This window comes from Lutra lutra, chromosome 11 (genome assembly GCF_902655055.1).
Source record: "Lutra lutra chromosome 11, mLutLut1.2, whole genome shotgun sequence".
NCBI classification, from domain to species: Eukaryota; Metazoa; Chordata; class Mammalia; order Carnivora; family Mustelidae; genus Lutra; species Lutra lutra.
In genome coordinates this window covers 49,590,030-49,607,131 of record NC_062288.1, presented here as the reverse complement: position 1 = coordinate 49,607,131, position 17,102 = coordinate 49,590,030, and the positions used below count along the sequence as shown (strand labels likewise).

General features: G+C 35.1%; 1 protein-coding gene across 1 annotated transcript in view; it reads left to right on the top strand.

Annotated features, from left to right (window-relative positions):
- The window catches only part of CRPPA (CDP-L-ribitol pyrophosphorylase A), a 301,401-nt gene that overhangs the window by 177,034 nt on the left and 107,265 nt on the right, over positions 1 to 17,102 (top strand). The window contains exon 9 of the mRNA XM_047695505.1: positions 3,969 to 4,100. Within this exon, the coding sequence (XP_047551461.1) occupies positions 3,969 to 4,100 (132 nt within the window). The remainder of the gene's footprint in view (positions 1 to 3,968; positions 4,101 to 17,102) is intronic.

Here is a 17,102-nt window from a genome sequence, read left to right as displayed (position 1 = left end):
TCTATCCATGTTGTTGCAAATGGAAAGATTTCACTTCTTTTGATGGCTGCATAGTATTCCATGCATACTCTTACTTTGATCTGTTTAATATTGACCATTTTCATCTTTTGTTATCTCCCTGTATTTCTTTTGAAAAACGGTGTTATGAGATGCTGGACCTGAGTCACACAATGTACTTTTCTGTATAGATAGGTAAATAATTTTGCAGTATCTGTTGTGTGGATTCAGAGAGTCTCTGGTCTATCTACCAATTCTTCCTAATTTATTATTTGATAAAAACCATAACTTTGATTTTGACCATCCTTCCTTCCACTTTGGTGGGCATTAAGTAGTGCATATTTCTATATATATACTGGAGCTTCAAAAATTGACTTCTTATTCAAATAAACAAAGACTCTGTTTCCTCTCCTACCACAGTTCCTGATTCCCTTCTCCGGCCTGTTAACATGGGTTCTGGAATGAGGCAGAAGTGTTAAATGTAGGGTTGTGGGACATTCCTGAGGTTTTAAAGAATATTGTACTTGATATTAATTATTGTCCTTTAATTAATGTACCTGTCCTCAGAGACAAATGAAAAATTACATATTAAAGTATGAAAAAATAATTGTAATTCATCTGGGGCCAAGGATATATTAAATGGTTACTAGACAAATATAAAGCATGTGTAGAACTGAATGTAGAAGACATGAGGCACAGAGGAGCATTTTCCAAACTCTGAGTACCAGAAACCTTGCCCACCCACAAAGCCATGAAGCTACCCATATGTTAAATGTTGAAGCAGTTTACTAGTTTATAGGAGTCAATTTACTATGTTAGAAAAAAATAAAATGAGAAATTCTTTTGGGGGGAGGGATAGGAAGATATTCTTACCTTTTTTTAATGTATGCATGGAAAAAAAAACACTAGAAATGACATCCTAAGGGGGAAATATTGTAACGATAATTTACAAGTAGTGAATGATCAAAAAGAGATCAAAGAATACCTACTTGATGCAGCTATAAGCAAATCTGCAGTACTCAACCTAGATGAGATGTTTTGCTACATTTCAATGGATACAAGACTGTCCATGCTGTAAGTTTGTTTTATTAAGGCAAAAACATTTACATTTCTCTTGAGCTATCATGATCGTTTGGTAATCCTCTCCTGTAGTTATATAAACCTGCCCTGTCTTTAAAATTAAAATTGATTGCTTTATTGTACCAACTGAATTTTTTTCTTGGAACTCATAAGTAACTGGTGTATTTTAGAAGTTCAAAATTAGTATGCAATGTAAAGTATATGCTTAAGTTTCATGGTATTGGTATTAGGAAATATACCTTCTGAAGTGTTTCTTCTGTGTTAGCTCAGTGTAAGATCATTATTTTCTGTCCTTTTTAACAAACAAAACACAGATTCAGCACATTTTATCTCTTGAGCCTTCCCATTCCAATACAGTTTATTCTTGTCGAGAGTTTTAGTTCTACCACTTTTAAGCTCCCAAAGTTATTATTAACTTTAGGCTCTCTTTAGGATACTTTTTAAGGAAAATTGAAAAATGAGCACCGGCTCCCAGCTTTGACTTTGCAGAGAGGTTCCCCTGGCAGGTGCACTTCCTCCTAAGCCAAGTTCAGTGGTGCTTTGCAGGGCACAGCTCCATTCCCGGCTGTATCCATCATTCCTTCTTCAATTCATATGTTACTAGCATTCCCATTCTTTAATTTCTGTGCATTTTAAATCTATAAGGAAGCTGTAATTACAAAGTAGAGTGGTTTCATCTTTTCTGATCCTTGTGCTATTTTTTCCATAAACCCATTCTGCAACGCCCTTTATTTTACTGTGAGATTTATCAGAGCTGAAAATATTTTAGGAAGACTTGTATTAAACAAGAAATATCTGTTTGCCTCATTAAGTATCTAGGCTATCAGTAAGGTTGCCTGGATTGCATGCATTGCAAAACTGTGGGGCATTCCATTCACATTAAGTACATTGGGTATGGTGGCTCCTGGCATTTCATGGTATCTAAATAGTACAGAAAATTGCACAGGTGAAAGAGTTAAATAGTACTGTGAGGTCTGGAGCATCAAACAGCAGTGTTGTTCCTTAGTCCAGATGCTGTGGGGTATTTAATGACTTGGCACTATGGGCCCTGGAGAGAGTCTTAGTCTCAGCCACTCCCCCAATTTTAGATTCATAACAGGACTGCAGTTTCATAAATTGCCTGGGGCTTGAAGAATTAGCCTGCCTTTTTTTTTCTCCCAAAGTCACAACCAGGAATTTTAGCTTCAGGAAGTTATTTTAAACTCACAAGACTAGGAGAAGCCTGTGGCACTAGTTTGTGAAATGTCATAAAGGACTACAGGACAGGAGAAAAGGCAGAGATGGACATGTCTCTTCAGCTTCCGCTCTTGAGCTCATAATTTCACATTAGTATAGGGCCTGCCTTTTTTTCCCTCTCTACTTTTCCTCCACTTTGTCAAGGGAGAGGTAAGGAGATCACAGAAGGTGGTATGTGAGCCATCTTTCCTAGAAGGCTCAGGCTACAAATGGGAACTAGTATCTTTTTAACTGCTAATAGGTGTTTAGCTTCTAGGTCTCAGCTAGGGGACCAACTGGTCATGAATTAAATTACCCTGAAGGAAAGTCTAATATTTATAGTTCATTCATAATTATTCCAGTCTGGCTGTGGGTCACCAGTTTCAGATTATATTTGCTCTAAGTATTTTTGCATGGTGAAAAATCTGAAATTTCATCTTTGTTAGTTTTCAGGGAGTCGCTGTTAGGGGAGGGTGTGCTGAAGGTCACAGGGCACATTGTCTTCCACTATTCAGTGGATAGTAATGCCTGAGACCCTTTTTTGGGGGTTCTTTTTAGCCTCCAATTTTATTTTTTGCTTTTTTGTCTTTTTATTGGTTTCTTAATGGATAGAGCATTTTCTTTATTGTCACTTTAGATTTTAGGAGGAGGCTACTGTATGTGTATGTTTTGGTTAACTGTAATGAAAAGGTCTGAGAAACAGTGAATGAATATCTACTTAATTAATATACATACATGTCCTCAAATGATTTTCTTTTAATAATGGATTTTAAGTGCCTTTCCCTGGAAAAGCAAAATACAGTGTGGTAGGTGAAAACTCATTCCCTTGTGTTACACAAAGAACATAGTAAGATTTTGTTTTGCATTTTCTTGAGGAAGGGAAAGGATTAGTATACTAGTTTTAAAATGCTTCTGGATAATAAATACAGGGAATTGAACAAATTATAATTCTTGAGAGTTTCTTAAATTTGTTATTGTGAAAGAATACAAAAGTTCGAGTATAGTTTGTTCTGTGTGTACATTTGCATCTTGTTTTGATACTATTGTGATTATATATTTTATGTCCCACAAAAGATGAACAGTACCATAAAACTTCAGTAATTTGAAAGAAGAAAGCGCACCCTGAGCTCCTTAAAATTTAGATGGAAAATAATGTTTAAAAAATAGTCATTGGAGTAATTTCAAGAAAAATACTATTTAACACTGCTAAAAGTTACATATAAAATTCTGGATTTACTCTGAGAAATAGATGATTTATTAGAAATTCAATTATTTGAAAGGGCTTCTTCTAAAAATCTTTGAGTATAATAAGTACTCCCTTGAATTTTATTGATATTGGTAATTAACATATTTCTATGTAGCTTAGTTTCAAATAATAAATTGAACAAATGGTTGAAATCATATATTCATTATACATTTGGCTCTGACGCAAGTGGAAATAGGATATTAGCATTTTGTATTTTTTAGCATTGTGTTCTCAATGACTGCTTACTGCTTTTATATTTGTAAAGGAGGATTCAGTTTTAATAAGGATTTATGGTTGAAATGCTTATCTAGAAATTAACACAAACTGATAAAAATAATACAATTGTGTTTTGAACTTCTTTAATGTTAGATTTCTCAAAGGACAATGGAAAGAATGGTATTCTAATGTTACCTTTTGTATTATTTTGCAGGTTTATTTTCTTGATTATAAATCAGTACATTTTGATCAGAAAGTGGAAAACCTAATGCAGATTAGGGAATATGCAAAGGAAGTGAGAAAAAGAAATATTTTATTATGTGGTCTTCTTATATATTATCCACAGGTAAGTAAAATTTTGTGTTTTGTAGACTACAGTTTGAATATAGGAAGCCCGATTTGTTAAAAGCAAAAATACATTAATGGTAAGAAAAATTTTGGCTGGAAAATTGTGTGTGTTCTCTCATAGGTAAAACCTCTTTTGAGGGGACAAACAAAAATCAAAACAAGTGTTCTGATGAAGAAAAAAAAATGAAATTGGTGAATATCTTCTACAAGGTAGCCCACACGGGGTTGCCAGATTTATCAAATAAAAAAATACAGAATACTTGGCTAAATTTGAATTTCAGATAAATAATAAATCATTTTAATTATGTCCTAAATTTGGAATTTGAAATTAGAAATTCCAGTTGAACCAGACTTTTGTATTTAACTGAGTTCAGAACTCAGCCATTTGTATAATTTGAAATGGCTTGTTTCTTTTATGTTGTGCTAAAGATGTTGGTGATCAGGTTTTTAATTACTTGAAAGCAATGCTTGACATTCATATAACAAGAGGGCATACTATTTAACAAGAGAAAAATTCTTATTGTCACTCTATTAATAGCAGAAAGTTAAGCTGAAGGCAAAATGAATTAGCATTATAGATTCTTAGTGCAAAGAAATGTTATTTAAATCAAACTATTTGGAGACTCTGTTAGGGAAGATGGATTTGCCCTTTGTGTGTAGATACCTTTTATTGAAATTGCAGAATGCTTTGTAGTGTTTTGGAGGTACCCCCACAAGAATCAAGAAATTAAAATAGTCGATGGGGTTTTTATTGGTCTGGAATCAAAGTGATTTGGTACTGACCAAGGAATGACAGACATTTAAAGTTGTATTGTTGATGAGTAACAGTTATTATTTGTGAAATATTTAAGGTACCCTTTTAGCCTGAAGGCAACAACATTTCTTTTGAAACAAATGGATTTTAATTAAATATGAGGAGCATCTTTTAGCCAGTTCCTTGGTATTCTTTGAGGTGGTTTTCTCTGCTTCCATAATATGTAAGTGTGACCTCTGGTTAGTCATCAGGAATGAGGCAAAGCTGAATTTACTTAGGATCATGAACTATAATATATTAGTTTTGTCAGGGCTATTGAAGTCAGGGCAGCCACGGCCTGAAGAGATACACATACTTGCCCAAGAACAATGCATAACTGGAAGAGTAAGAATAAGAACTTTGGTCTGTATCTTTGTTCAGGAATATTCCATCTTCAATAGATTGTCTTTGGTTGTATTCCAGATTACTGTGGCTGGAAAAATCCATTCTTTCTCTTGTGCCATGCAAATCCACACTACAAATGCTACACTAGGCAGATACAAAAATAGTTCATTGAGAAAAATCTTAGAAGCTAAGAAATGGAAAAGCATGTACAGTCCCTGGGACTTGCTTTTTCCTGTCATTTAGGCTAAACTCAAAGGGTCTGTATGCACTGTAGTTGATATTCAAGTGGAAGAGTATGATCCAAATGAAATACAGCATGCTGAGTGAGATCCGAATTTCAGATAAACAATAATTTTTAGTACAAGTATTCTGAAATATTACAGGAAACATACTTGCACTAAAATTCTTTGTTATCCTGCCTGAAATTCAATACACCTGGGCATCTTGTGTTTTTATTTCATAAGCCCAGTAACTGCTCTGGAGTTCATAGTCATAGTAAGATTGTTCATTTCTCTACACCTGGCATTCTGTACACAAGAGTGACAAGGAGTTGTGTATCTCTATGACTGTGCACCTGTGAAGGCTCCCTGGTTGGGAAAGTGGCCTTGTTGAAAAGGACGAGCCTTTGCAGCTGACCATTTTTATTTTGAGCCAATTTGGACCTGTTAAACAAACTGTCTACTTAGCCATGAAGCCATCATCATCAAGATGATGACCCTGCAAAGCCTCCAAAATATGTCTTTCATCATTTTAAGAAGCAAAAATAGCTTACTTGGGTGTTGCTTTTCTTTCCTTAAAAGAATGAAGATGTCTGAAATATGTTAAGAGTGTTTAAAATACAGGGTTTACTTTTGTCCTTAAGGACACAGGTGCCAGTTGCTGCTTCCTAGGCTAATACACGTCCAGTGCATGATTCCACATTAAAGAGCACTTACCAAACAGTTCTGCAATGTTCATCAGACAGGCCATTAGAAGGAGGCTATGGTTAAAAAATTGGGGAGGCATCAGTGAGTAGAGTTAAACGATGTCTTCCATGAAGGGTTTCTCACAGATTCTTAATATGCTGATGAGCATTTCATATCTCCAAATTGGGGACAGGGGGGATATCATTTTCCATTTTCCACTGTAACCTTTAAACGTAGGCAACTCTGAGGCTAATACTCTCTAAATGAAACTTGGGGACACAGTCCTCATTAATAGGCTCTACATAAAGAAACCACTACCTCTGGACAGTCTTTTACTTTTTTTTTTCCTACTTTTACCTTTTACTTCAGTACTAATTTTTCCACTTAGCCAAATCAGTATCTTTAATTTTGAGTGCCTACTTGACCAACATTGTATCAACACTAAGGATATGAAAATTCATAAGGTAAAACTTCTTCACTCTTAAGCAGGAAGCATTGGTTTGTGTTTTCCATGGTGCAGTCAGATACAGTGTTATGGTGTTCACACATTGGACTTCATTCCCTAAACTAATCCATTGCTGTGATAGCCATTAGGGTGTTTTCATAGATAATGTGTTTCTTTTCAGTCTCTGATTAGTGAAGCATAGATTAGTGAAATCTGGAAAGATTTTTAACCATCTTTTCGTAAGACAGAGCATCAAGAGCTTCTTTGGATAGGCTTTCAGTTGATTGGTGACTCCTCCTTGGATGAGGGAATGCATTGGCTTCAGTGCCTGGGCTAGACATACCGTCTCTCTAGTTTCAAGAAGACCCGCATTGTTATGTGTGTAGTATCTCTGGTGATGTGGATGGTCTGGGTGGCTTGGTTGCTCCTTCATAGTATATGAATGTGTGTATATGATATATCCATATCATATACATATATACTTATACAATGATGTCTATGATATCTGTAGTTAAATAGAATTATGGGAGCTCTTTTTGTTTTAATACATGGTGCTGTTAAGTCTGTATTTGTGTTTCCATAGAGTTTTACACATATGTAGGACTTTCTGTGTTTGAATTCATACTTACTAGTTACATTTCAGTCTTTTATCTTTTGGGATTTATAATATAGCCCCTAATTAATTAGCTGTACTTTCTTCATAATGATATATTTTCAATTTGTATACACATTTAGGGGAGAAATTGATTTGGAAAAGGATAAGGATTGATTCCTTCTTGAATATCTGGAAATGTTCTGCAGTGTTACCCATGATCAATTATTGGTAATTCTTTGGTAATTCAATTACCAAAAAAATGCATCTAATTGTATAATGTTTCAACTCCATTTCTCCATATATTCTTTATTGATATAAGAAATTTCAGCAGGTCCTTTGCTTAACTCGAGATATGCTCTGCATGTGTGCATTTTTTCTGGTCAGAGACATCATTTGTGAAAATACTGAATATGCTCCTTCCTTAGCTCTGTTAATGGAGTAAAGCACAAATTGTTTCCAAAATTGACTTTAAAATATTGTGCTAGCCTCAGCTTCAAAAAGTTAATATTTTAAAATAGGTTCTTACTGGGTAGCTTAAACTTAGACTTAGGGATCAAGTGGCTGGTTTGACCATTTATGTATAGTATAAAGTTTCCTGACTTTATTATCTAGTGCTCAGTTTCTCAAGTTGTAAATAAATAAGGAAAGACTTGAAATTTATGCTCTAGACGAGAAATGTAGCATAAAGTTTGCCCTTACAATTTGTTGGATGCATTTTAATCAAGTCCTATTTCCCTTTCTAAAATAACTCTACAAACATAACTATGAATAATTAAAACTGATTTTATAGCTTAATCCTCATTAAGGATCTTAGTCCTTAAGTAGTATTTTAAGTTTATGTGTAAAATATTATTCTTCACCCTATTATTCTAAGTTTGTCTAAGTCACCATTGAAATCTGTGATACAAAATGATGTATTTTAGGAACCTGTTCTAATTATTTGAAAATCTGTATCTGATGATAAAGCAGTGAAGTTATAGGCTCTTAGTATTTCTGGCATGGACTATTTAAACCTGTAGTTCAGAGCTTTTAGTTTTAATTTGGCCAAAGTTAAATATTTTTATCCTTTGTTTTTTAAGGCAAACATTTACAAGGAGATATATACATATATATATACACACACACACACACACATATATATATATATATATATATATATATATATATGCACACACATTTAAAAAATATTTCTTGTAATGAAGGTGATATATAAAGTGTTTTCCTGAGTTCTGTGAGCCATTCTAGCAAATTATCAAATGCAAGGAGGGGGGTTATGGGCAGCCCTGATCTATATATAGACTGTTGATTAGGAGTACACATGGTCCTGACTTGGATTATCATGTAAACTGGAAGATACTCATGTGGGACTGAACCCTTAACCTGTATGGTCTGTGCTCACGGGTAGCTAGTGTCAGAACTGTTTAGTCTGGAAAAATAAAACTCCACACATTTGGTGCCCAAAGTGTTGAGAGTAGAAAACAGTTACCTATTTGGTCAGTATAAAACTTGATATATCTATAATCTACTCACTACCACTAGATATCTTGGAAATTGTGGACATTCTTTCAACTTAAGTCCTTAGTGAAAATGTTGTGAATCCGAGCCCTCAACAAATTAACAATGGGTGTATAGTATGAAAAATAAACTTCATTGTTACTGTACTACAACTTAAGCTATAGTGACCTTTTCACAGAAGGAGCTTCTAGGTTAGAAGGATATTATTCCATTAGTAAGTGTCTTTTTTTTTTTGTATAGATATTACACCATTGAATAATCGACCCAATTTTGCATTCAGTTTTATTTGTCTAGCTTGTTCACCAAGATATCATGAAACATCTTAGTAGATATTTTCCTGAGGTCCAGACTGAAGATTTATATACTTTTCTCTTGCCTGAGTAATCCTACTGTTATTCTCAGAGGAAGAAGTAAGTTTGTTTGAATGAACTTATATTAGGCCCAACTGATGATTGATTTTCAGAGGCCAGTGGCTTCTAAATACTGGTTCTTGGAAAAGCCCTTAGCTGGCAGTATTGTAGTCCCCTGAGGAATTTAATAAATATAGATTCCTAGTCTATACCTTAGAGAATCTATTTCAATAGATCAAGCTTATACTGGGAGCTCTATATATTTCATAAGCTCAACCTCTGTTGAAAGTTTAATGTAAACCAGATTTGGATGACTGACTTAGGTCAGTGGTTCTTAAGTATATTGACATATTGGAATCAACTCTTGACCCTCTTTAATCCATAAAGGACTGTCACATCACCCTGGGATACCAGGTGGCAGTTATGGAATGTTCAGATGAAGTTGAGTAAGGGAATGAAGAATGACCATTTGAGAAAGTTTCTAAGCTAACTGTGAGATCATCTCTTCTTGCTCATTAAGGACAAACATTCTAAGCAATCACAAGCTATCTGGCTAATGGGGCAATACTGTTGATGAAGGCTCTTAGTTTTAAACAAAATGTATCTGTGATTGTCTAAAAGAAAGATTTATTTTAGGGCATTTTGTAACTTATAGAATTTCTGAAGGGTCATGGAACCAAATTAGAAAATACCTAGCCAAGAACGGTGCAGATGGCAGAAACGCTCAACCTTTCTGGGACTGTGCTAGTAAAAGTGCCTCCCATTACTGACTCTGGGTACATAGGATGCTGGGGAACTACAGATAGAAACTCTGCCATAGCTGATCCAGGAAACACAAAGTCTCTGTCTTAGACCTAGTTTCCCATTTCTGGCACCAATCCAACCTCACTGCCGCCTTTTAAGTCTCCTACATGTACATAGTAGATAGAATCTGTGGAATGTTGATAAAACAGAATCTGAGGAAATGTAGTTTCTTTTCCTCTGTAGTGTCTATAGGATGGAAATGAAAGTTGGAATTCAGTTGGAGAAGGTGTTTGTTGAGCCACTTTGCAGAATATTAGCCCCATCAATCTAGGTTATAAAATCTTGTCCTAGGTTGAAATCAGAGCACCGTTAACACATTATATTTACTATCAAGGGCTTGTCATTTACCTGCATCCAGGATTTCTGTATTGTGTCTTACTGTCACAATTATGCATTTTTAAATAAAATTTTACACATGAACTTTTATGATAATTTATGAACTCTATAAGACATGTAAAGTCCTTTAGCAGTTTTTCATTTAATCTGTGCATTATACATGATCAAGGATTTAGAGGTAGAATCACACAGGTACATGTTTAAAGAATTTTCCAAAACTGGGACGCCTGGGTGGCTCAGTGGGTTAAAGCCTCTGCCTTCGGTTCAGGTCATAATCTCTGGGTCCTGGGATCGAGCCCTGCATCGGGCTCTCTGCTCAGTGGAGAGCCTGATTCCTCCTCTCCCTTCTCTGCCTGCCTCTCTGCCTGCTTGTGATCTCTGTCTGTCAAATAAATAAAAAACAAAATTGTTATTAAAAAAAGAGTTTTCCAAAACTATTATAACCGATTATTTCTTGGTTTAAATTTTAGCATCACTACATGAAATCGAAACAACTAGCTATGTGACCTTGAACAAGTGATAGAAGTTGTGTAATCCTCTGGTTATTCATTTATAAAATGCATAAGTCAAATTCTTAAAGCCTCCACTGGATAGGAAGATGAAGACCTAGGAGATGGGCATTCTCTGTCACAGGCACCATCACTGTTTCTCACTCTGACAGGGAAATTCTGAAACTGAGCCTGAATTTTCTTTCCTTATATGACCACAAACTTTACCCATACTCTTATTTTGTTGAGAAATTATTTATTATAGTTCATATGTTTCATTATGGCTCAGAGAGGGAACTTTTTCTTTTTTGGTTTTTATTTTGACACTTCAAAGTAAAAGCCAATGAGGAGAATGTCTTAGTCTATTCTGTTGCTATAACAATGCCACTAATTTGGTGGCTTATAAACAAAGAAGTTTATTTCTTATGTTTCTGGAGGCTAGGATTCTGAGATCACAGTGCCCACATAGTCAAGTTCTGGTGAAGACCCTCTTTGCTATTGCAGACCACCATTTTCTCATTGTATTCTCACATATCAGGAAGAGGGTGAGGCCTCTCTGGGGTCTCTCTTTATCACTGCACTAACCCTATTCATGAGGATTCCACTTTCATGACTTAGTCCCCAACCAAAGGCTTCACTTTTTAATACTATCACATTGGGGGTTAGGATTTCAAGAGAAGTTCTCAGGGACACACACATCCAATCTGTAACAGGGAAGGAATTACCATCCAGGATAGCATGGCAGGGAGTGTGTTCCATTTTAGCCTATCCATTTTCCTGTCTCCTTTCTTCTCTGAGCTGTGATCACCCTGGGTTTGATGCAGCGAGAAATGGGACTTTGGAAGCAACATTTGGCTTATTGAGTATTTTTCGCAAGATGAGGCCATTAGAAAAGACTGATGTAATTGACAGAAATACAAGATCCAGGTTCTGGAGAGGTCAGGAGGTAAAGTAGATGAGCTCAATGACCTTCTCATTGCTCTTGGACACTACTTTTTCTTCAACTACAGCTATGGCTCTGGAAGGCATACAAATAAGAAAGAAAGTTACCAAAGCAGGTTTGTGATTCTGCTTTTTAAAAAATAATTACTTGTAAAAGAGTAGAGAATTCTTCTAAAAGCTTCCAAAATAGGCTATGGAATGGTGAGATGAAATGGTTTGGCAACAGATTAAATGAGATAAAGCTGTGTAAATTGATTTTCTGTCAGAAAGTATAAACCAGATCTCTCTACTTGATGAGTTAAATATTATTGTCCTTCTCTATTGTCTGGATTTTAAATGTTTTGCATGTACTGTAAAGGATGTCCAGAACACATTCTTGTTGATGTATCTCTTTGTAGTTAGCCCCAGCTAAATTCATAATGAAACATTAAGAACTGCATGAACAGGTCCAACTGCTGTAGGATACTTTTGTGCCAAAAGATCTGAATTTGTAGGATACAGGGATAGCACTCTTTCCCTTTTAAATACACCACATTTGCTGTGTATTCTCTGGGTGAGTCATCCTTTAAGTGTGCCTGACTATTTAGAGAATTGGCTATGCTATCAAATAGCAGAACATCATTTTTTTTTCTTTTTAATGATAATCTTGGGGGAGGTTAGACTTAAAACTCTACTTTCTGCAATGAGCAATTACTTGTAGTTTAAATAGGAATTATATACTAAACACAGTACTTACTGTGGCACTGAATCATGTGGCATGCCCACCAAACATGGAATACTAAATCTGTTTACAGACACTCATAATACCCTGTTCAGAGCAATCAGGCTTTTTTGATGTGGGTATGTTTTTGAGACTAAATATTTTTCACTTTCAATATTGTTTTGGCTCCTAATGTTTAGACTTATTCATTCTTTGGGAAAATTTGAAAGTCATAAAACAAAATGTCTCTTTAAAATTGTGTGAGTTTGAAAAACAAAACTTTTTAGTTTGGGTAGCTTACTTACGAGACTCATCCGAGTGGCAATAAGCTATTAGATAAATGTAGATGAAATAGAGCGCTAGATATGAACTTCTAGTACAGACCTCCCCTTAATTTTCTTGAAAAAGTGAAGCAACATTACAAATGAAAGTGGCCGTGGAAAATTAATGCACTTACTCCTTTCAACAGTGTACTAGTTAGCTATTACTGCATAACAAATTACCCCCCGAACTTGGTGGCTTAAAATAACATTAATTATCTCATAGTCCCTTTGGTTTCACCTTCTCTGGGCCTTTCTCAAGACTGTAGTCACCCCAAGGATCCCCTGGGAATAATCTGCTTCCTAATTCACTTACCTGCCTGTTGGAAGGACTTGGTTCCTCTGAGCTGTTGCTCTGAGGACTCAGTTTTTCACAAGCTTGTGGTTGGGGGCCTGTTGATAAGAGTATCTCCCAGTGTTACATATACAAGAGAGAGGACTGAGAAGTCACCTGTACATATTATGTACAGAAGTTTCCTGTAACATATTCACCAAGTGACATCCCATCACCTTTACTGTGTTCTATCCATGGGAAACAAATGACTAGGTTCCAGCCACACTCAGGGAAGGTGATGACACAAGGGCATAAATACCAGAGGTGGTTATCATTAGGAGTCAAATTGGACACTGTCCCCCACAGTGATTCCAGAGTGTTAATATTAAGGTTAAGAATTTCTTGATTCCCCCATGTAAATTAAGGGGTTGATAACTTAAATTGGGCTAGAAATGTTTAAATGAAAAACATATATATATATGTGTGTGTGTATGTATGTATATACACACACACATATATATAATATCTAATGTATGTACATATACTAATCATACACACTTTGGATATGTGAAGAGAGTAATAACAGCTGGAGATGCTATAGGAAGGAGATGGTGAACCCCCCAAAATGCAAATGTATTTTAATGTTTATAATTTTTCGAAGAGCTTGATTTAGGTCAGATCCATATCAAATATGTTAGGAAACATATGTTTATAGATAAGCCATCTTAGTTCAAGTTAGTGAACCTTGTATTACCAAATAATAGTTATAAAATGGTGGTATTGTCTTTGAAAAGTTGAGACCGGTTACATTAAGAACTTATAACCCAGAAGTGTTGTGTCTTAGAGGCTTGGAAATGAGTTTCTAGAAAAGAGAGGTGCTGTAGAAAGCCTGAAAGACTAGAAATAAAAAGAATCCAATGAATCTGACATCCTATTGATAATATTCAGGGAAGACAGGTGTGTGGGCTTACAGAAAATACTGAGAAACTTCAGAGAGAGTCATGATTTTCTATAAAAAATTCCCCTGGTAAAACTGCTATCTTACTAATATCAATGCCAAGTTGAAAATAAGACTTAATTTTAGTCTTTGTCCAAGTTCTGATATTTTGACTAATGAAACAAACAAACAAACAAAAAATAGGCATAGCAAGCAGGCTGGAAGAGCAATCTAAGTAATTAGTCCTTGGAAAATTGAGGGTTTTCTAATCTATGTGGCATTATTTCAGCCCTTTGAAATAAAATGTGTTGTATATATGTTGTGAGTTTTATGTAGATTTTTCCTTAAATAACATTGGAGGGAGATATCTTTCTCTGTTTATTTTCATTTTATGGAAGACTAATTATCCAAACTTCAAAAGCAGCTGTACAAAGAACTAAAATTGCAATGTTTAACTGAATCAAGTGGAGGACATCCTGTGCCCACTGGAGGAGTTGAAAATAGCAAGTGGGGTGGGAAGTGAAACTACATAAGAGAAATGCAAAGTCAAAATAAGTATTTGAAGATTCGACATTCTCAGTCAATGGCAGTAACTCTGAATACTTGGAAATATTTGGGATGTATTGACTATTAGCTATTTCATATCATTGAGAATTAAAGGTAATATTTCTAAGAGACTATTAAAGGGCTGTTTTCCTGAATGAGAGTTGGTTATATATGAATTCCTTATTTTCTGCCCCAGTCCCTATTTTGGAATGAGGATAGTTTGTAAACTGAGAACATGTGTTTATTGTCTCTGAGAATTCTGTCAACATTTGATTATGTTCATAATGGAAATACAGAGGGACCTTCTCCACTGAGAATCAGGGAGATATGAGTAATTTTTGGCAACTAGATTTGTGTATAGAAAATGGTAGGTTTATTAGTTTTCCATCTATCTCATTACTCTCCTTTGACAACTGCTAAGGAAATATATTTTAATTAAGCTTTAACTTCCTCTTACTGAATGCATAATGGCAATTATATACCAATACTCTTAGGATATGAGTTGACAACAAGCATATTTACAGTCACTTTTTGAATCTGAATTTTAATGGGCAGAAAAAACAGATGTTTTACTAAGATGCTATTCATGACTACTATTAGGCTTCTGTTATTGTTGACATTTTGTATGTTCCTAATCACAGTATCTTGCTGAAACCCTCTGTTTGGAAGATACAGAGGGAAATACTCTGCAAAGAGTACCATAGATAATGTACCACTTTTCAACTAAAATTACATAATTTAGTCTTTTGCATATTTATTCCTTAAAAAATTATTCTCCGTGTATATTTATGGCCTAAAAGGTATAAATCATAATACTTTTTTTTTTTAAACTAGGCCCCTGTTATACGAACAAATTTTTTAAATGAGGTTGTTCAGGAGCACAAGAGATTAATTTTTACTATAGGACATGCTCAATTTTTGTTTACCAAAAGAGCTTTTTCCATTAAAATTATTGAAAGAAAAAAGTTTTTTTTTTAAACATATATTTGCAAGCTGAAATTGGGGTGATGTGAAATGTATTAAAATAGGGACCATGAAACTAATTTATATACCTACCACCTACTGGTATGTTCTTAAAGTCAATTTGCAGGTCTGAGCCAACTGTATGCTCTTTTTTTTTTTTTTTTTTAAACAATGTGTTTATTTGAGAGAGAGTGCCAGTGAGTGCACACAAGCAGGGGGAGCAGCTGGCAGAGGGAGAGAGAGAAACAGGCTCCCTGCTCAGCAGGGATCCCATGAGGGGCTGGATCCCAGGACCCTGGGATCATGACCTGAGCCAAAGGCAGATGCTTAACCGAGTGAGCCACTCAGGTGCCCCCTACTCTCTAATTACTCTAAAGATAATAAACAAAAAACATTTGGACTCTCTAGTGAAAATATATGTTTGTGAAAAGATATAAACTTTAAATAGCAACCTACATAAAATATTAATGTATGAATGTGTACATTTATGGTTTTCTGATGCATTTGCATTGTACTCTGTTCTAGTTCCTTTGTAGTAAGAAGTTGGGTCATTTCTTGCTTGTCTACTGGGCAAATGTCTTTGATTCTGACTTGATCTGTTCGGTTTTGAATTTTAAATAGAAATAATAGCACACACTTGTGTTTAAAATATGCTGTATTCTTCACCATCTTAATCCTCTTATCCCCTGATTAAGTTTCTGACTTAATATTTAAAATGTTTTGTTGCAATTAAAGGATTTAGGTTCTTCAGAGAGGGTGGTCTCTCTCTCTCTCTCTCTCTCTCCAATCTCTCTTTCTCTCAAAAAGTCAAGCATTGACATCAATGTACCAAGTTTTTTTTTCTGACCTTTATGAGTAGAAATAGTCTAAAAATGTAGATGGGAGATTATGGAAAATCTAGTTAATGAATTATCAGTTCTGGCCCATTGGAGAGAATGGGCATATTCCCTAAATCTAATTTGTTTTATTTGGATGTTACATAAAATTTTCCTAAAATACACTGATCAAAGCCCACCAGTTGGAACATGCAATGACAAATATTTTTGAACCTTGATAGCAACTTTAATAATGAATACATTACATTTTTAACCTAAAAGTAACCAGTTTGAACAACTGTATAAACACAGTTGGGGAGGGTCTTAATGATTGTCAACAATGATCCGGCCAATAAAATTTCAAAAAACCTCTATGTATATTATGTATATTTTCTAAATTAGTGCCTTCCATTTTATGGTTTGTTTATTCATAAACTATAAGGTTACCAGGCTTTGCCAACATCACAAGAAAGTGGATTTTCTTCTCCAATCAAGTAAATCACAAGTGAATGCTTCCAACCATTCCTCAGATTTTTGCAGATTGTTTTAAGACCTTGGAAAGAAAGACAAGTTTTGTTTTTGTTTTTAAGTATGTACAAGTCCCTTTGTAAGGGACTTTGAAGAGGTCAAATGATGGCTGAGATGCTTACCTTCAAGCAGAAGTTTCAATGAAGGAGCTCTGTCAGGTTAACTGGGTGTTAAAAATGCATCACTTTTCGCTTTTTAGAGCTCAGTTATTACCCCATATGTGTGTTTCCAACAGGTTAGCTCAGCAATAGCAGAGGCAACCCTTGTGGTAAATTCATGAAAATCAGTAATAGGGAAATAGTTGTTTTGCCTTCTTCCAGCAGCACTGGTTCTAGGGTTCTACCTTTCTAGAACCCTGTATATTGCCCTTGAGATTACAGATCTTTTCAGCTAGTGGAT